This window comes from Cynocephalus volans, chromosome 10 (genome assembly GCF_027409185.1).
Source record: "Cynocephalus volans isolate mCynVol1 chromosome 10, mCynVol1.pri, whole genome shotgun sequence".
Taxonomy (NCBI): domain Eukaryota; kingdom Metazoa; phylum Chordata; class Mammalia; order Dermoptera; family Cynocephalidae; genus Cynocephalus; species Cynocephalus volans.
In genome coordinates, this window is record NC_084469.1 from 12,759,110 (window position 1) to 12,780,518 (window position 21,409).

The following is a 21,409-nucleotide window of genomic DNA, read 5'->3' on the forward strand; positions in this document are numbered from 1 at the left end:
GAAAAAAAAGTAGAACCATTTAAAATAGAAGGTTTTACATTAGGTAGAATATTTCTCTTCTGAGAAGGCAGGATACATGATTTTTCAAAAATCACAAATTTGAAACAGGACTTAGTTGCTGACTTCATTTATAGCCTGGAAGTGACAACTTGTGCCCTTCCTTTGCTTCAAAAAAAGTATAAGAAAGAGTGATGAGATCAACATTCACCATTCTTGGATCTTCAGCAAATTCAGGATCAATGTAGAAAAACACTGGCATATCTACTTCTTCTTGGGGATTAAGCCTTTGTTCTTCAAAACAGAAGCACTAGAAGTTATAGAAAAGGTATTTATTTAATAACATTTCTATTCCCTTACCTGCAACAGAAACTAGTAGTTCATTTCTTGACTTTAATAAGCATACTGTTAAATATAATCTTTAAGTTATGTGACAGAATTGCAGCATCTTTTCATCTCAGATTGAGTTTTGCTTTAAGGATTGAAAATGAACAAATCACCATAATTCTAATCTTAAAATCAGATATCCATTTGGTCTGGCTCTCAGTCTCTCCATAGCAAGTATAAACAATGAAGAAAAATAGCTTGAAGTTTAGAAGAAAGGAATTTTCAGAAATTATAAGTATTTACTAAAACACTAAGTTTCATACTGAACTGTTTCATGTACCTTTATCATATTCTATAAAATTTGCATTTAGTTGTACCTGTATTTTATTGAAATATTGTCCAGCTTCAAATGGAACAACATTGTATGTAGAAATTCCAATTATGGGTTTGTCACTAGGATTCTTAGCTTTGTAAAACGCCAGTGCTGTCTCTCCTGGCACTACCTGTTGTAAAGAATACACATTATCAAAACTTTAAATCTCAAACAGTTCTTTTTTCCCTGCTAAATCAGTCATTATTTTTCCTATGCATCAGACCGTACATAACACTTAACTGAAACTAAAGTAAGGGTCAGCAATTGTGACTGTTACCCATAAACTTTTCTGAGTTTCAAATAATTTTATTTGCGTAAGTCAGTGAGGACCAATGCTCTATTATGCATAATTTGTTATGGACTGTCCTCTTGTATACCTGAGGTCTTCAAGCAATAATCTGAAAATTATTTAAAATGTGTCCAAGGACAAGCCAGGCATATCACAATCCAAACCTAACTTCTTTATATACACTTATATCTGAATGCCATGATTTGACTAAATATTTTTTCAAAAGGATACCAACATTAAACTTATCTTACAACCAGAGAAAATTAAACTTACAATCTGACTGAATGGTACCTTTATTTAACCAAAAAGTGTTAATACTTTGTTTTGGGAAAATAAATAAAATAGCAAGGCTTAAAAAAAAAAAATTGCCAAAGAATATTCTGTCATTTGTATCAATTCAGCCACTAAAACCTTATTCACTAGAATGTAACTGGAACTAACATTCAAAATCATAACCTATAAAATCCTTAATGATTGGAGAGATTCAGTCATATTTACTATACTAGGCAAGCCCTAATATAAGTTTTCCAAGAAGGATTTAAATTAAGTCTTTCTGGCTAATCAGTTAATGAGATAACTCCAGTTAAAATCCTCACAAGATTGTGGTTAGTCAAAGTTTTAGGAAACTTTTTAGGTATACTTACTTAAGTACAACATGTTTATCTACTATCTACTGATTATTTCAAAAGTCCTTAATTATTTTTTTTTCTTTTTGGACAGGGATACTTTTTAATATAAACCAGTAAACTACTTTTTATTAAAACCACTGATTTTCAATATTTTTCCTATATCATCTAGACCTGAGGAAAAGTCAGGAATATATATAGTGAGACAACTACTGCTACTCCCAAGATTAGTGACCAGAGGACTTTAGTCCACTTTTAATATGATTCTAATAAAACATGACACTGTCTGTTGTTCCAAACTGACTTTTATTATCAAGTAACTTAAAGTATGTATTTTGTTACACTAGGTGTAGGGTGCTATAAAAAAGCAGTCTATGGGAAGAAAAGAATTATAGTAATGGAAACTGTATTTTGAAATTAAGTTTATGAGTGAAACAGTTTAAGTGATGAAAGGAATTTTTCATTTAAAAAAAAAAGTAATCTTTTAATGATTGCTCAGTCACTTACATATATTTCTGTTTGCTGAGGTCTAAAGTTCCATTGAAGACTTGCATGCACATCTGCATTGAAGGTAACTTTAATGATTCGATCCTTAACAGGCACCATGTTTTCAATCTGGTCTGATGCATGACCTGCAACTGCTGATCCTCCAAGTCCTGTCATCTAGAAAAAGATACTAAATACATTAAACAGTACTTTTAGTTGTTGGTGATTTATTTATTGGATAAAAATAAAATTTTAAAAACAATTTAACTTTAATAATCCAGTTGGAGCCAATTTACATACTGTCACTGTTTCCTATAACTGTGTCAATGGTTTGACCACTTTTGGGGTATCAAGAGCCTATACTTGTCGAAGTCATTCCTATTTTTTAGCAATCCCTTGGCTATCTGGCATGGTCAGAAATGAGTCATTTGGGAAAAGCAGATTCTCTAGATAAGTGAATTATCACTGATAACAGAGCTCAGAATTTCCAGCTTACCCTTTTATTAAACATACTTCTCTTTATTGCTAGTATTTTATATTAACTATAGAAATAAAATTTACCCATGACCCGGTCATTTTAATGAAAATACTTAAATAATTCCATTTTTCTATGTTCTTGTCTGGTCTTTTTCCATATCATAACTTTTATAGTCCAAATTAGTTTATAGCTTCACTTCTACATTCTGCTTTTCTAAGTTATCATAAGTATTTTCTCATGTTGGTTAATTAAAAAAAATTTTTTTTTTCTGTATTTCTCTGTATAGTACAGCTTTTACAGATATCACCTATTAATCAGAGCACCTAATTCCTTTGGTTACTGAATCAACTAATCACAGGGCATCAGGATAATCTGACACTCCTTCCTTCTTGCCATTGCTGTTATTTCCTTACAGGATGCTTTACAAAAAGTCCTTACTTCCAAGGTCATCATTCTTCTGATGCTTGAGATTGCCAGAATTCTGGTATCTGGATAATTTATGTGTTACTATACTAGGAGAAAAAAAAAAGCCAAATTTGAGGCTAGGGGAGACTCCCAGCAAGAGACAGTATTACATCTTCTGCTTGTTACACAAGTCAACTAGCTTCAGTTAACTGCCATGCTACCTTATTTATTACATTATAACCCTAAAAGATGCATCAGAGGGCAAGCAAGCCTTTATCCTTGTTTAACAAATAAGTACATTCTTCTGTGTAAGAGTGCTATAAGGTTTGAATTTTAAGATTAACTCGTTTTCCTGAAGAATTTGAGTCACTTGATAAAAATTTGTGTCCTCCCTCAATAAAGATTCTTCAATATGTTACTTGAATATGAATTCTTCATATTTCTAAGTTCAATGCTTAGAGAAATTAAAACAGACAAGCAAAAATAGTAGAAAAGATGTCCTGGGCTCTAGTCTAGTTGTGCTTGACTAGCTCTAAGAACTGAATAAATCTTATTTTCTTTATGTTACACTTTACATGCTCATAAAATGAGGTCACTGTATTAAGTGATTTATAATAATCCCTTACTTCTGGTTCCAGAATTCCAATTCCAAAAGTAATAGAGGTGTTCTTTTGGAAATATCACTGTTTAACATCCAACTTGATTTTATGATGACAAATTACTTTTTTAACCTTTCTGTCCTACGATTGCACGTGGGTGCGTGCATGCATGCACACGATTGTCAATTACTTCAGTTTAGGCAGCGCTACTGACATTTTGAATTGGGGGTGGGAGGTAGAGTCCTGTGCAATGTTGGATATTGAGCGGCATCCCTAGTCTCTACTCACTAGATGCTAGTAGCACCCTATCCCCACCACCTACTCCCTCCACCCCCTGCAGTATGACAACCAAAAAAGAAAAGCCCTTTTGACTTCTGCTGTTACACCATCTAAAAAAAAGGTTAAGTTGATCTCCATAAAGACAGAAGAAGCAAGCCAGGTGTTAACAATATGAGCGGGAAAGAGCAGTAACCCCTGTGACAAATACCAGACATGGTGTTAAACTAGTGATTAACAGACGTTGCTGCGCATTGGAATTACCTGAGGAATCTTTGAAAATTACTGATGCCTGGCTCCCACTCTCACTGATTTAAATGGTAAGCTGTGTGACCCTTCAGGATTTTTAAAAGCTCTACAGGTGACTGCAATATACACCGAAGTTTGGGAACCACTATCTTACCAAACACTGAATGAAAAGTGTGTAGCTCTCACTTGTGGCCTGATTTTTAAACCAAAATTCCTGGTCCCTATCCCAGACCTCCTAATCAGAATCTCTGGGCTTGGGGAGCCCTGACTTGTGTACTTAAGGTGATTCTAATGCCCAATCAAAGCTGCAAACTACCAGGTAAGAACTATGGAGAAATCTATGAAACAGGTGAACTTTGACTTTGCCAGTGGTACTCAAAATCATCTACAAGACTTAGCAAAATACAGATGACTTGTCCTGCTCCCAGGGTTTCTGATTCAGCAGTTCTGGAGCTGGGCCCTAGAGTTTGCACTTAGGTTCCCAGGTGATGATGATGCTGGTACTGGGGATCACGCTCCGAGAACCACTGCACTAGAACTTCTAAATCTAAAAGAGAGCCCAGGGTAAGCACAGTACGTATTAACGGGGAAAAAGCTTAAAAGGCCTAATTCATGCCTCTCTACGTGGATGAACAGCTAATCCCAGTTTAAGCACAAGAAACACGAGTGCTCCCATCTGCGGGGTTAACCTTAGCACATACACCACAGGTGGTTCGCAGATTAGTACATTTTAAAAGCGTGCATGAGCAAGAGAATAAGGCCGACTGCTGAGACCCCAAGCAGAAGCTGCGGACCTTTTTTGATGAGATATAACTCAGACATCAGGGAATTTCACTCCGCAGGGTGTTATAAGCACGAGTGCTACGGGCAACTGAGTTCTGATTGTTGTTTTGCCGCCAATTTCCTTGCTGACCTTGGGCAAGGCACTGTTTTGAGCCTGTTTCCTCTTTGGCAGATAACCTTGGTGGCACCCCTTGCAAACGCCCCACAGAGCGCTGGCTGTCCAGGCTTTTGTCCTGCACGTCCGCCCCTCCTGATCGCTCCGCCCAGTGGGCAGCACCGGCCCCTACCTGGCAATAGAGCCGGTAAAAGGGCACTGCGGCGTAGGACGCCCCCAGCATGCCCACGGCGGCCGCGGCCACGTACGTCAGGACCGTCTTGTTCCGCCGCCGCCAATCCTCCTCCTGCGCGCGCGTGAAAGGGTTCGTGCTCTTCGGTCGCCGCGGCGGCTGCACGGCTGGGTCCCGGGCCAGGCCGGGGCGCTCCCACGTCCCGAGCCGCTTCAGCCCCCTCTCAGCACCTCCTGTCCCATTCCTCCCCGGCCTGAGGAACTGCTGTACTCTCTCCGCAGCCCTGGCGGGGGACCCAGGGTGGCTCCAATGCCAGCCACAGAATGCGAGGCGCCTCCATTCCGGATGCCAGAGCCCTCCCATAACCCCCGGAAAGAACGCCCGCCCGTCAGGGACGAGAGGTCAGATATCGCGATGCCTGTTCAGTCTCGCGGTGTCTGGGTTGGGCCTTCCGCTGCCTTGGCTACCAGGCTCCTCAGGTGGCTTCGCTTGTAGTCGGGCTACGGAGGCCGGGTTGCCAGATTACGGGTAAGTTCGCGTTTTGCTTCGTGAGCATGCCTTCCACTTTGCTTCTCTCCAGTGCTTCTCTAAGTTACTTTTAGGAAACGCGTTTCGCTCCTCCGCGTGCAAGCTTATCATCGTTTGGGATTGTGCCCCTGATCTTCCTAAACTCTAGCAGCCTTTGTCTCAACCTAGCGGTCCCCAGCGGCAGCTCATCCGCGGCCCTTTCACTGGGGTTCGCTGGCCCCTGTGCTTACTGCCCTTGACTTGAGCTCAGGCGCCACCTCTGTCAGGAAGCCTTCCAGTGTTAACTACGGCCTCCTTGGACACTCACGACATCTGCATTTTCTCAGCCCCTGGGCAATTGGCTTCCCCTGCTCTGATGCTACTTTACTATTTGTCCAGAGAGAATCACCGCAGCTGGAGCCGGAGAGACGCTGTCAAACTCAAGTTTGTTCAGAAGACAGTGACCAGGATATCATTTAAGGGAGGATTGAAGGAAATGGGGATGTTCATCTTGGAAAAGAAACCCATGGGGGATGTAATAGCTTTGTTCGGTGGTCCCACAGGACAAACTAGGACCTGAGGGGTGCAGGCTGCATACTTGATTTACTGTAACAGAAGGAAGCATCCTTCTAGAAACTATAAAATAGTTGATGAGAGCTCAGGTTCTGAGTTTAGGCAGTTCTGGATTTTTACCCGGGTCCTCACCTTGGGCTAGTTATTTGACTTCTCTAAAACCTAGTGGCCTTATTTATAAAATGGAAATCATAACAGTGACAATATGCATATAAAATGATTTTCACAGTGCTAAGGCATAGTAAGAATTGAGTAAAAGTTAGGCTTTCTTTCTAATGGCCAGAGCCAGTCTAATTATCCCCACTTTATGAAGAAGCTGAAGGCTCGAGAAACTTTAAGTGATTCAACGTTTATTTATTTCACTCTTACTGTGGGCCAGACACTATTCAACCTGCTGGTCCTATAGCACAGAAGTCAAACAAGATCACATCTGTTATGGTGTGTGCTTTCTCCTGAGGGACTCAGGAGATGATCAAGTAACATAAATAAATGAGGGAATTTCAGGTAACAATGAGTGCATTGAAGACAAAAGCATAATGTGATTCAGTGATGAGGAGGGGTGGTAAAGTAAGATGTTTCTGAAGAGGTGACATTTGAGCCTCCTGAAGAATGATAAGGAGCTACCTACACAATGACAATTCCGGGCCATCTAAAGTCCCAGAGACAGGAAATCGCTAGATATGCCTGAAGAACAAAAAGGAGGCCAGTAAGTTCCTAGCATAGTGAGAGGGGTGGAAAGTGGTAGGAAATGGGGTCAGAGCAGGTATTCGGAGGCCTGATAATACAGAGCTTTTTAAAGGGATGTCCAAGAGTTTGGTCTTTATTCTAAAAGTAATAGGAAGCTATTGGAGTGTTTGAAGCCTACAAATGATATGATTTGATTCACATTTTTTTTTTAAAAAGATATTGGTTACTTTGTGGAGAATGGATTAAAGGGAGTGGAGACAAGAATGGAAGTAGAATAATCAGGAGGCAATTGCAATAGTCCAGGTGAGTGATGATGGTCACCTAAGTGAGTAATTGATTAACCTGTGGTCACCAGGCCAGAAGATTGCAGAGCCAATAAAATCCAACTCTTTTCTGACTCCTTTCTACTCTGGCACAGTCTCCAAAATTTCAAGATTCTGTGATTCTACAAACTTATATTGTATTATGATGATATTTGAAATTCTTTTTCATCTGTATGTACCTTGGTTCTTATAGCAGATTGTCAATTCTTTCAGGAGGAGACCTCATATTTTAATTTTCTTATAGCGTAGACTCAAATCCCATTCAAATACAAACATTCTTGAAGCCAACAATACATTCTCTTTGAGCATTGTTTTTCTCCAGGCACCCCTTCCGTATAGCTCCAGGTTGCAGTTATAAATATATGTCAGTAATACTGTCTTTGTCTTGGACTCTCTGTTATTTATTTTTTTGTAATTGCAAAATGGAACTATCGTTTCTAAGGTACAATAATTGCGATAGCAATAAAGTGGTGTTGGTCTTTTAGCTTTACTGCTTTAGTAAAACAATATATGCATCCTATCTGATCTTAATATGATAATATGACAATTCATGTTTATGAAATACTTCTGATGATGATTAAAATATTTTGGTATTTCACTTATATTGAGAATGTACTTTGTAGAATATCATTTAGTTCAATCTCCAATTAACTTTTCACTTTGAAACAATTTATTTATTATTTATTTATTTATTTGTCTTTTTCGTGACCGGCACTCAGCCAGTGAGTGCACTGGCCATTCCAAGATAGGATCCGAACCCGCGGCGGGAGCGTGGGGTTCCTGAGTGCGCCATGGGCCCGGCCCGAACAATTTAAAGTTTAAATAAAGGTTGCAGAAATAGTATACAAACTTCCCACATATTCATCATCTGGATTCTCCAGTCTTTAACATTTTTGCTCCGTTTGAGAATAGATTGCAGGCATGATGTTCCAGAACCATAAACGTAATACTTACATGTGTATTCATAATTATGAGGACACTTTCTCCTTCACGACCACAGTCTAGGCATCAAAATCAGGAAGTTATCATTAATCCAGTATTACCATGTGTAGTCAGTTTGGGCTGCCATAACAAATACCCCAAACTGGGTTGCTTAAACAACAGACACTTATTACTCATAGCTCTGGAGGCTGGGAAGTCCAAGATCCAAGGTGCTGGTTGATTCAGTTCCTTGCGAGGCTCTCCCTGGCTTGCGGACGTCCACCATCTTGCTGTGTCTTCACATGGCTGGGAGGAGTGAGCAAGCTCTCTGATGTCTCTTCTTAGAGAGATGTTAATCCCATCAAATCAAGATCCCACCCTTATGACCTCATTTAACCTTAATTACTTCCTTAATCCATATACAGCTACACTGGGAGTTAAGGCTTCAACATATGAATTTGGGGGGACACAAACATTCAGTCTTTAATACTGTGTTATCTATGGACTCTATTTAAATTACCCCATTTGTCCCAGTCCTTTCCATTTTAGTCTAGAATCTTATCCAGGATTACTCATTGTTTTTAGTTGTCATGTCTGTTTAGTCTTCTTTAATCTGGAATACTTCTTCAGTCTTTACTCATTTTTCATATCCTTCATGTATTTGAAGAATACCAGTTGGTTGCTTGGTATAATGCCCCTCACTATGGGTTTGTCTGATGTTTCCTTATGGTTTATGAACCTTTTGCAAGAGCACTACAGAAGTGATGCTGTGCTCTTCTCAGTGAATTCTCTTAGGAGTCACATGATGTCAATTTATTCCATAACTGTGATGTTAACATTTATCTCTTTATTAAAATTGTGTCTGCCAGGTCTCTCTATTATAAGGTTAATTAATAAATATGTAACACTTATTAATTAATTAATAAGCACATTAACGTATTTTGTGGGGAGAAGCTTGGAGACTGTATTAATATTTGTTTTTCATCAATCTTTCTTCTACCAGATTTAGCATCCATTGATGATTCTTGCCTGAATCTGTTATTACTGTGATGGATGTCAGATGACAGTTTTCTAATATTATCCCTTCTTCTAGATTTATGTTGGCATTCAGCTGTAAGGTAAAGCTTCTCTTTTTCCTCTGTATATTTTTTATTCATGTATGTGTTTATATCAGTGTAGACTCATAAATTCCTAAGTTAATCATGGATTAAAACTTACTACTGTCAGTTTTTATTCTGATTTCAAATTTTCCTAGACTTGGCCAAGTAGAAGCACCTTTTTGACGTGTTCCTATCATCCTTTTATCACTTTCTTACTTTCTGCTACAGCAAGATGTGCCAGGCTCATCTTGCATTTTCCTGTCCTAGCCATGGAGTCAGCCATTTCTGCAAGGAGTTTCTATTCCTTTAGTGGGGAGTGTTATTTAGAAACAAAATCTGGGCACTAGAAGTGCTCATTGATACTGGAGAGCTATTTCTAGACCTTCTCAGTAGAGAGAACTAGACAGTTTAAATACATAAATACACATAGATAGGTGTATGGGTGTCCAACAGTGAGTCCAAATCCAGCTACCGCTATCTTCAACGTATATACTTATTTGCTCAATCCTCCCTATATGTAAGCACATTACCATGGCAGAAAGCTTGGACCCAGAAATGTGAGCTCATCTCTGCTTGGCACATCAGCTCAAAGCTGGGCACTGGATATGTCACCAACTGGGCACCATCTGAAAGCTCAGCAGGACAGAAATGAGGAGGAAGAAGGAAAGAGGAAACTCTAGGAAGCTAAGTTCCAAACATTTTAGAAGGAGTAAGAGAAAAGAAGAAAGGCCAGTTAGGAAGTTTGGTTCTAGAGACATAGGCCCTTCTTCCTGCCCTTTTAGCAAGCTCAGTCCATGAAGGAGCCAATCTCCCAATTTTACAGTTGAGGAAACGGGCTTAGAATGATGAAGTAACTTGACAAGGCTTACTCAGTTGAGTGGTGGCAGAGCTGGAACTTAAGCTTGGATTTTTTTTTTTTTTTTTTTTTGACTCCTTGCTGTTTTTTACTGCATCTTGTAGAGAGCAGATTTGCAATGGATGACAACAAACAAGAGAAACAGATTTCAGCATTAGGAAGTACTTCTGTACTTTTGCTTCAGTTAAATCATCATTAATGTGATTGATGCCTATTTTTAGGATGGTCCATTTTAAAATTATTTCCAAGCTAGAACAAACAGTTTAGACAGAGTTGAACATAGGATTAGGGTCAGAGACCAAGGTTTAAACTTGAGTCCAAGGAGTTCTTATGATAATTAAAGGTCTATCATCAAAATATGCATAGGTACAATCATAATGGAACATGGAAAATGTTGGAAAATGCTGAAATACGTGTTTTTCTCTAAAGGTTTAAAGAAATTCATAACCCTGGGCTGCAATTCTTGTCTCAGTGTGCTTGTGGTAATGCATAAATCATTGTGATATCTAATGCTAAATAATGGGGTTCACTATGAATAGAATGGGAGCTCCTTAGGGCAAGGCTAGTCCAATCCTGTTCTGCAGGTATAGGTGTTAATGACACACTTATCAAGGGCCAGACTGACATTTCAAACTTAACACCTTTAATTTGAAATATACTTCAGCAGTAAATAATTAAGCTTTGTAAACGCTCTCTAGTTAGCTATGATAATGTCCAGTTTTCCATATTAGGTAAAACAAATTGAAAGAAAATGAGCCAAAATGCCGGGAACTGTTCAGGCTTTATTAAAGGAGGAAAAACCTGCTGGGCTGTGCTCAAAATGGTGCGGAGAGCAGCTAGAAGGAGTACATACAGCTATATGGGTTGGTGGACACGAAAAATGCAGGTGGGGAGGGGGATGGGTTGCTGGTGTGTGGGATCAGGTTGACAATTGGTGTGGGTGTGGTGCGTAGGGGTGATGTAATCAAGATGGGAGGTACCTCCAGGTGGGAGTGGAAGGGTTTCTTTGTCTGGGAAACCACAACGCAGAGGGTTTCTTTGTTTAAGGAAACCACGAGGTAGGGTAAAAGACTGGTGGCCATTTTGTACTCAATATAGCACCAGTCCCACCCGTGGTGACGTCAGTCACATCCAAGGTGATGCGAAAACATCCAAGATGGCTCCAGTTGCATCCGTGATGATGTCAGTCACATCCAAGGTGACACGACCGCATCCAAGATGGTGCTGGCCATGTCCAAGATCTATCATTCCTGCCTTTCAAGTATATGAAAAGGGGAAAAGGGGTGAAGGCCTCATTTTTCTGAAGCTACTTCCTGCTGAAAGTGGGTGAGGAGGAAAAATCTGGCCACACAAAAATGCCATCATCCTGTCGTAGGGTGAGATCTTCTAAAGGGAGAGGTTAATATTTATGTTCCATGAACAGTTCATTTACCTTTTGGTTGGTGAAAGCCTGCATACAGTCCTGCAAAAAACTGGAAAAACACAGGAAGACAGGGGCCAAACAGCAGGAGAAGTCCCAGAATGGTAAGGGGTCCCAGTAGGGGCATCAGCCAAGGGGTCCATTTCCATAGCTCGCTCCACTCTTCCCAAGAATTAGTGGCAGCTTGTCTCCTTTTTGCCATTTGGTCATGGAGTTGTTGGGCCATATTTCTAACGATGCCAGATTTATTGGTATAAAAGCATCATTCTTCTCCTAAGAATAGACAGAGACCTCCCTTCTGTGCTGTTAACAGGCCTAATCCTCGCCTGTTCTGTAAGACAGCTTCTGCTAGGGAATGTAATTGGTCTCAGAGGGCTATCATAGTTTGGGCTACCTGGTCAAGTCCATCAGCTAGCTCTTGGGTTACTTTATGATAGTAAGTTGTTGAGGTAGCTATGCCTCCCACTCCTGTTCCCACTCCGGCTGCTACACCGAGCCTGAGTAGCAGAGGAATAACCTGAGTAGCTCATTTCACCCAAGTGTGAGCCACCAGAGGGATCTCTAAAATTTGGTTGCCTGGGACAATGTTAATTTGGGGTGTTAAAATTGCTAAGGCACAAGTTCCCATCCAGTTCTGTGGAAGGCATTGGTATGAAAATGGCCCACAAACAAAGTAGATCCCTTCCAGGAGCTACAGGTGATGTTTGTGTTGTCCCTTGGAATGGTCTGGTTGCAATCTTTATTGTGAGATTGCCCATTTCTATATTGCCAGTAAGATTTGTTAGACAATACCCTGCTGGCTCAGTTAAAGTGATGTGGGTGGGCACCATTCCCAAAAGGACTGAGGTATGATTGTATGTAGGCCAGTTAGACAGATTGAAGTTAGATAGGGTTGTAGCCTGATATTGGGGAAGGGTCATTCACAGGAAGAGCCAGCACCCCCCTGCTAATGAGGGAGACATATAATTAAGCAAATGGTGGGTGGCATTGAGGAGCTGTATAACTTTCGTCTATTTGGGATGGATGTCGGGGTCAAGGGAGCCAGAGAGGACATTGGCTTGGCTGGGTGGGAGCAAGACTTTTAATGTCTTGTTTAATTTGTTTTGACATGTTTCATCCTGGAGCCCTCCCCCATCACTATAACCTAGGTGTGGTTTTAGTGAAGCACACATATTTGCCTCTTGGAGGGCTCTGGGCTCCACCAGAGTTCCCCTTGGAAAGAACCATCCAGTAGGTTTTTTTTTTTCCCCCCATGGGAACATGATGTGGCTGTGGACTTATAGCAGGGGGCTGGACGATGTGTAATATCTGTGAAACTAGTTTGGATAGTCCCATGCCCAAGTGTACCCAGTGCCTGTGCACCAATCGTCCATCCCAACCCGATGATTCTGACCTGGGAAATGCACTGTGTGCATGGTGAAGCAGATACCTGTGTTAATGGTGAGAGCTGCAAAAACAGAAGGAGGAAAAATGTGAGGGTGGGGGGACTGAGGGAACACATAATAGAAAAAAGGAGTAGAGGGCAAATCCGTAGAGGGTTTAATCGCAGAGGATGCCCTGCCAGGCTAGCTCAGTCACCCACTCAAGGATGTTATCCACGTCAAAGGAGGCAGGCTGGGATCTGTCTTGGTCTAGATCCTGAATAAATGATGTGAAGCGAGCCTGTAAGAGTGAAAGGAAAACTGCCAGGGGTAATATCACCTCTTTTGGGATTGGGACAGAAAGAGGTAACTTAAAAGGTACATTGACTCAGGGAGATTGTTAAGAAACATCGGACTGACAGGAGGTACACGAGTGCCGGGAGAATTTTTTATATGTTGCTGCAGTCTCTTGGGGTGGTGGATGCCAATCCTATAGCCAGTGTTAGGACAAGTAGCACAATAAAGGTTAGAGACACAGGGTGGCATATACATATCATGTCCCACGATGGCAAACTCGTGATAGCAGGTTGGGATCAATCTTGGAGTGGCTCTTGTATGAGCGAGGTAGAGTGGGCCTATAAAAGCAAGAGGATGATTGCTGGGAGGGGAGATTATTTCTCCTCTGGAATTTGGGGAAGAGTGTAGGTCCTGGAAATTTTTAATTTTGTAGGTCCTAAGATAGATGAAGTATAAGGAAATGTTGGGTTAGGGGTTGACCAGCGGGACTCCTCTGGATTGGTGTGCATAGATTCATTGGGTGGAGCCTCAGGTGCTAACTTTACCACAGATAGGTGGTACCAAGAGGCCTTTCCTAGTACCTTTACTGCAGTGGGGGTGGTGAGAAGTACTATATAAGGCCCCTCTCAGCACAGTGAGAGGGGCTTTGGGGTCTGGGTTTTAATGTATATTTGTTGTCCTGGGCTTAGTTTTAAATTTGAGGGAGCAGTTTGGAAAGGATGAGGTAGTAAATGGTTGGCTTGTTCATGAAGAACGTCCCTAATAAACAAGAGTAGGGAGATACTGGCCTAAAGGTGATGAGCTAGGAGGTAGTGGTGTAAGGTTGAAGGGCCTGCCATACATGAGTTCAAATGGGCTCAAGCCAGTGGGTTTACGGAGGGCAGCCCATAAGTGAGCTAGTGCCAAAGGGAGGATCTGTGTCCAGGGAAGATGAAGCTCCATGGACAGTTTGGTGAGGTGTGTTTTAATGAGATGATTAGCCTTTTCTACTTTGCTGGACAACTGAGTCCAGTATGGTATGTGAAGGTTCCACTTGATGTTTAGGGCTTGGGCTGTGAGTTGTGTGACTTGGGAAATAAATGCCAGGCCATTGTCTGACTGCAGGTTGGTGGGTAGGCGAAGATGGGGGATGATTTCTGAGGTGAGAACTCATGTCACTGTGGCTGCATCCTCTGCAATGGAAGGAAAAGCCTCTACCCATCCTGTGAAGGTATCTACTAAGGTTAAGAGGTAGCACATTTTGTTGTGGGAAAGCATGTGGGTAAAATCAATTTGCCAGTCTTGGCCAGGAGTAACAGGAACAAATGGGGCAGTTTTTGGTGATTTGTTTAAGTAATTTGGTCATGTGGGGATAATAGTATAGAGGCTAGAGGAGGCGTGACAGGGTTCATGGCCTATGTGGATTGTATTGTGGAAATCTAAGAGGATTTGTTTCACTTGTGTCTCAGGGAGAACATAATGACCAGAAATAACATACCAGCCATCTTTCTTTTGTTCCCCCAGTTCTAGGAGGCAGTGTACCTCTTGAGGGGTGTTTTGGGGTGAAGGCGTAGGGGTCATAAGAAGAACCAGGGTGAAGGAAGTGTGGGGATCTGATGGTTTAGTGGCCTGTTTTGCAGTAAGGTCTGCTTGTTTGTTACCCTGAGCTATGGGGCTATTGGAGGCCTGGTGTCCCCTGCAGTGTATAACTTCAACCTCCTTTGGAAGCTGGCAGCCTCAAGAAGCATCCTGATGAGGTGTCCATTTTTTATGGGCCCTCCTTGGGTAGTTATGAATCGTCTCTCCTTCCATATAGCTGCGCAGGAATGTAAGATGTGGTAGGCGTATTTAGAATCTGTGTGTATACTGACTCATTTATCATTGGCCAGCATGAGAGCATGGGTGAGGGCAACAAGTTCTGCTGGGAGGTGGTGTTAGGAGGAAGGAGAGCAGCCTTGATGGTTTGTGTTAAGCTTACTATGGCATATCCTGCCTGGGGAACTGGTGCAGAGGTGGCACTCCCATCTGTGAGCCATGTGTGTTGGGGCTCTGTAATGGGGTGTGGTGAGATGTGTGGAAAGGGATTGAGGAAAAAATCTAGGGCCTCCATACAATTGTGTTCTATGGGATGAGAGTGGCTGGGTTCTATGGGATGAGAGTGGCTGTCCTCAAAGGAGGACAAGGTTTAAAGGAAAACTGAGAATTTTCACTGAAAGTAAGGTGGATGAGTTGTAGACAGGAGGGAGAGAGAATTGACATTGCCTTATGATTGACAAGGTCTTGAAGGTGGTGAGGGGAACAAATAACTGTTGTCCAAAGGTTAATTTAGAGCTTTCTTGTGCTAGAAGGGTGGCTGCCGCCAAGGCCCATAAGCAAGGGGCCCATCCCTGGGCTGTGGTGTCTAGTTGTTTTGAGAGGTATGCAACTGGGGAGAAAATATCTCCTGCTTCTTGTCCCAAAACCCTGACTGCCAATCCTTGGGTCTTGGTGACATATAAAGTAAAAGGACGAGACAGGTTTGGGAGAGATAGAGCTGGGGCTGTGAGGAGAGCAGCCTTTAGTTGCTAGAAGGGAGAATGAATGGGCTTTGTGGGATCTAAGGGAATGGCGAGATCCCCTTTGGCTGCCTCATAAAGTGGCTTTGCTAGCATGCCAAAATTGGGAATCCATAGGCAAAGATACCCTGCAAGTCCCAGAAAAGAAAGTATTTCACCCTTTGTGGTGGGGGTAGGGAGTTCAGAAATTAGACTCTTGCGATCTACCATTATCTCTCTGGTGCTGGGAGTAAGATGGACTCCCAGATAGGTGACTGAAGGGGAGGAAATTTGGGCCTTGCTGTGGGACACTTGATGTCCCCTGGAGGCCAGGAAATTAAGGAGAGCAATAGTGTGGGCCTGTGAGTCCTCATATGAGGGGCTACATAGGAGAAGGTCATCTACATATTGTAGTATAGTGCTAGAGGTGAGCGGAAAGTCCTTGGGGTAGGACCGTCCAGGTGAGTTGTTGGGATCGATGTGTGTCAGGATTGGTCCATGTGAAGGTGAACAAGTCTTGGCAGGAGGGGTGAAGGGGAATAGAAAAGAAAGCATCTTTGAGGTCAAGGACTGAAAAGAAACAAGTCATAATAGGAGTGGTGGATAGGAGGGTGTAGGGATTGGGAACGACAGGGGTTATGGGTAAAACAGCTGAATTAACGACTCAGAGGTCCTGAACCAAGTGGTATTAGCCGTTGGACTTCTTCACTGGGAGGATGGGTATGTTGTATGATGAATGAGTGGGTCGCAAAAGGTTGGAGGAAAGGAGTTTATGTATGATGGGCTTTAACCCTATGAGATGACTGAGAGCAATGGGGTATTGAGGAATGTTAGGAAAAAGAGAAGGTCTTTTAAAAGAACATGGATGGGGGAGTGATGAGTGGCGATGGAGGGGGAAGATGTATCCTATACAATTGGGTTGACCAGGTTAGAGGAAAAGGGAAAGGTGGAGGAGTCCAGGTCTGGGGTGGCTTGGGCCAACAACAGCAAGAAAGGTGTTTGATCACATAAGGTTAAAGTTGCCCTGAACTTTGAGAGAATGTCACACCCCAATAAAGGGGCAGGGCATTGGGGCATAACCAGGAATTTATGTGAGAAGTGGGTGTGGTGAAGTGTGCAGGGGAGGGGTAGTGTCACTCGAGGGCGGTACTTGGATCCTGTAACACCCACCACGGAGGAAGAGAACGAAGTGGTGGGCCTTGAATATTTGGGGATAGTGGAGTAAGTAGCCCTTGTATTGATAATAAAAGAAATTGGCTTACCTGCTATGAGGAGAGTTACCCTGGGCTCACGTGTGGTGATCTCCATGGGGGCCTTGAACCCTGGGCCTCGTCAGTCCTCCTGGGCAAAGCCAAGAAGTTCAGGCAAGGATGGTCTTACTTGTGGGGCAGGGATTGGCCCACTCCATCTCTGGAGAGTGGGGCAGTCGACACCCCCCACCCAATGACCCTTCTGCTTGCAATGTGGGCAAGGCCCAGGAGGGAGCCTACTGTTAGGACAGGCTTGAGCCCAGTGGCCTGGTTGGCCACACTTGACACAGTTGCCAGGTGGCACATTTCGAGGTTTTGATATGCGAGCCCTTTGGATAGAGGGTCCCCAGATGGCATTGGCCAGAAGCTGGTATTTGGCCTGATCTCTCTTGTATCGCTCCTTTTCCTCCTCCTCTCTATTGTTAAAAACTTTGAAAGCCACTCTCACCACTCCTATTCAACATAGTGTTGGAAGTACTAGCCAGAGCAATCAGAGAAGAGAAGGAAATAAAGGGCATCCAGATTGGAAAAGATGAAGTTAAACTGTCCCTGTTTGCAGATGACATGATCCTATATATTGAACAGCCTAAAACCTCTACAAAAAAACTGTTGGAATTGATAAATGATTTCAGCACAGTAGCAGGATACAAAATCAACACACAAAAATCAGTAGCATTTCTTTTCTCCAATAGTGAACATGCAGAAAGAGAAATCAAGAAAGCCTGCCCATTTACAGTAGCCACCAAAAAAATAAAATACTTAGGAATTGAGTTAACCAAGGAGGTGAAAAATCTCTATAATGAGAACTACAAACCAGTGCTGAGAGAAATTAGAGAGGATACAAGAAGATGGAAAGATATCCCATGCTCTTGGATTGGAAGAATCAACATAGTGAAAATGTCCATACTACCCAAAGTGATATACAAATTCAATGCAATCCCCATCAAAATTCCAAAGACATTTTTCTCAGAAATGGAAAAAACTATCCAGACATTTATATGGAACAATAAAAGACCACGCATAGCCAAAGCAATGCTGAGCAAAAAAAATAAAGCTGGAGGCATAACACTACCTGACTTTAAGCTATACTACAAAGCTATAATAACCAAAACAGTATGGTACTGGCATAAAAACAGACACACTGACCAATGGAATAGAATAGAGAATCCAGAAATCAACCCACACACTTACTGTCAGCTGATCTTTGACAAAGGCACCAAGCCTATTCACTGGGGAAGGGACTGCCTCTTCAGCAAATGGTGCTGGGATAACTGGATATCCATATGCAGGAGAATGAAACTAGATCCATACCTCTCGCCGTATACTAAAATCAACTCAAAATGGATTAAGGATTTAAATATACATCCTGAAACAATAAAACTTCTTAAAGAAAACATAGGAGAAACACTTCAGGAAATAGGACTGGGCACAGACTTCATGAATACGACCCCAAAAGCACGGGCAACCAAAGGAAAAATAAACAAATGGGATTATATCAAACTAAAAAGCTTCTGCACAGCAAAAGAAACAATTAACAGAGTTAAAAGACAACCAACAGAGTGGGAGAAAATATTTGCAAAATATATATCTGACAAAGGATTAATATCCAGAATATATAAGGAACTCAAACAACTGTACAAAGAAGAAAACAAGCAACCCAATTAAAAAATGGGCAAAAGAGCTAAATAGGCATTTCTCTAAGGAAGATATCCAAATGGCTAACAGACATATGAAAAAATGCTCAACATCACTCTGCATCCGGGAAATGCAAATCAAAACCACATTGAGATACCATCTAACTCCAGTTAGGATGGCTAAAATCCAAAAGACTGTGAACGATAAATGCTGGCGAGGCTGCGGAGAAAAAGGAACTCTCATACATTGTTGGTGGGACTGCAAAATGGTACAGCCTCTGTGGAAAATGGTATGGAGGTTCCTCAAACAATTGCAGATAGATCTACCATACGACCCAGCTATCCCACTCTTGGGAATATACCCAGAGGAATGGAAATCATCAAGTCGAAGGTATACCTGTTTCCCAATGTTTATCGCAGCACTCTTTACAATAGCCAAGAGTTGGAACCAGCCCAAATGCCCATCATCAGATGAGTGGATACGGAAAATGTGGTACATCTACACAATGGAATACTACTCAGCTATAAAAACGAATGAAATACTGCCATTTGCAACAACATGGATGGACCTTGAGAGAATTATATTAAGTGAAACAAGTCAGGCACAGAAAGAGAAATACCACATGTTCTCACTTATTGGTGGGAGCTAAAAATTAATATATAAATACACACACACACACACACACACACAAAAACCGGGGGGGGGGGGGAAGAAGATATAACATCCACAATTATTTGAAGTTGATACAACAAGCAAACAGAAAGGACATTGTTGGGGGGGAGGGGGGAGGGAGAAGGGAGGGAGGTTTTGGTGATGGGGAGCAATAATCAGCCACAATGTATATCGACAAAATAAAATTAAAAAAAAAAAAAAAAAAAAAAAAACGTTGAAAGCCAGATTGAGATCTCTCTGGCTGGAATTGGGGCCATGTTCGAGATTTTTTTAGTTTTTTCTGAATGTCTGGGGCAGACTGAGTGATAAAATGGGAATGGAGGAGAGCCATCCGAGCTGGGGAAGAGGGATCTATGCGGGTATAGTTTTGTAGTTCCTCCAAGAGACAGGTTAAGAACTCGCTAGGGTTCTCAGTGGATCATTGGGTAATTTCTCTCAATTTATCATAGTTAACCAACTTCTGGGTAAGTTTTTGCAAAGCAGAAGCTATATGGGTGACCATTTGATCTCGGAGGTCATGGTCCCCATGTCTGCTCTGATAATTCCAACTGGGGTCAACACAAGGGACAGCTTCAACATCTGTGGGCAATCTATTGTTTTGTGCATGCAACTCATCTGCGTATTGTTGGGCCGCAACCCAGACCTGTTCTCGAACCTCAGGTGAAAGTGTAGGTGTAAGGATCATGAAAATAGCATGCCCAGCTGAGGTCATAGGATTGTGAGAGGTATTTAAATTCCTTTACATAAGTATCGGGATCTGTTTGGAGAGATCCAAGATGCTTTTCAATCTGGGAAAGGTCAGAAAGAGAAAAGGGAATATGGATGCGAACAGTGCCCTCCGTACCAGCAACCTCACGAAGGGGATACAAGGGGTCTGGCAGGTCAAGAGGGGCCGGATGGGTGGAGGAGGCATCCTGAGAGCAGGTGCGCAGTGGCAAAGGGGGCGGGGTTGGTGCTGGCAAAGAGGCTGGGGAGGGGCCGGAGGCATATGGCAGGGGCCAGGGTGCAGAGTGGTCTGAGGGATCGAAGGGAGGGTCGGCATCCGATGTGGGAGGCCGAGCTTGGGCAAGGAGGATTTGGGACATAGTACAGGTTTGACAGAGGGAGGGGCGCGACCGAAGATAGAAGAAAGCCTGAACGTTGGGAATCTCTCCTGCCTTGCTGCTTCTGTGACAGAAATTATCAAGATCTGTTAGGGTGGCCAGATCAAAGGTGCCATTTTCTGGCTATTGGGATTCATTATCGAGTTTATATCTAGGCCAGACTCGATTACAATAAAAAAGGAGCCATTTGGGTTTTATATCTCCTTGTAGGCCAAGAGGTTGTAGATTAGCGAAGACGCACCGCAGAGGAGTAGATCAGGAGGGTTTAGTCTGAGCGGATCCCATGCTGAGGGTGAGAAAGAGGAGAAGTCCCAGTAGAAAGAGGGTGGGAACAACAAGAGGCGTCACTGTTGTGGTTCTGCCCCCTTGGACAGAAGGCGGCCACTGGTATGAGGGTGTCCCCTGTAACCGGGGCAGGAGAGGGGCTTTCTCAGCCAGGCACCTGGTCTTTCGAATGAGACCGTAGTCATAGAGGATCAAGAAAAGCCATATGAGTAGATGAGAAGGACTCTCCTAACTCACCCCAAATGAGGCTGGTGGTGGATGTGTCAGTCTGAAGCGGCAAGGCAAAAATGAGAGAGTCCCAGGGGCACCTGGTCTGGCAGGTCCGGGAGGGGTGGCCGGGAGCCAATCAGCCCAAGAGAGGAGATTAGCCAATGATCCGGCCAAGACCCTTCCCGGGTTTCAGTACCAAAATGATAGAAAACGAGCCAAAATGCTGGGTACCATTCAGGCTTTATTAAAGGAGGAAAAACCTGCCAGCCTGCACTCAAAATGGCAGGGCAGGCAGCCAGAAGGAGTACATATGCTTATATGGGTTGGTGGGCACAAAAAAAGGGGGGGGGGGCTGCTCTGTGGGATCAGGTCAACAATTGGTGCGGCTGTGGTGAGTAGGGGTGACGTAGTCAAGATGAGGGGTACCTCCGGGCAGGAGTGGAAGGGTTTCTTTGTCTGGGAAACCACGAGGTAGAGGGTTTGTTTGTTTAAGGAAACCACGAGGTAGGGAAAAAGACCGG

At 42.7% G+C, this 21,409-nt stretch overlaps 2 protein-coding genes across 5 annotated transcripts in view; one reads left to right on the forward strand and one right to left on the reverse strand.

The window, feature by feature from the left end:
- Window positions 1-18: 18 nt before the first annotated feature.
- On the reverse strand, window positions 19-5,572 carry LOC134387788 (cytochrome c oxidase assembly protein COX11, mitochondrial). The gene is made up of 4 exons (XM_063110236.1): window positions 5,176-5,572; window positions 2,120-2,275; window positions 702-827; window positions 19-307 (listed from the first exon to the last, which is right to left on the reverse strand). Exons 1-4 carry the CDS (start codon window positions 5,536-5,538, stop codon window positions 125-127), a joined length of 828 nt encoding a protein of 275 aa, XP_062966306.1. The 5' UTR covers window positions 5,539-5,572; the 3' UTR covers window positions 19-124.
- STXBP4 (syntaxin binding protein 4) overlaps window positions 5,204-21,409 on the forward strand; it is a 179,754-nt gene continuing 163,548 nt past the window's right edge. For 2 of the 4 annotated variants that reach the window (XM_063110231.1, XM_063110234.1), the window contains exon 1: window positions 5,204-5,703. The gene's annotated coding sequence lies outside the window, so the exon portion shown is untranslated. Of the gene's footprint in view, window positions 5,704-7,197; window positions 7,246-9,189; window positions 9,305-21,409 lie in introns of those variants that run through there. The other 2 variants (XM_063110232.1, XM_063110233.1) reach the window with 2 other exon arrangements.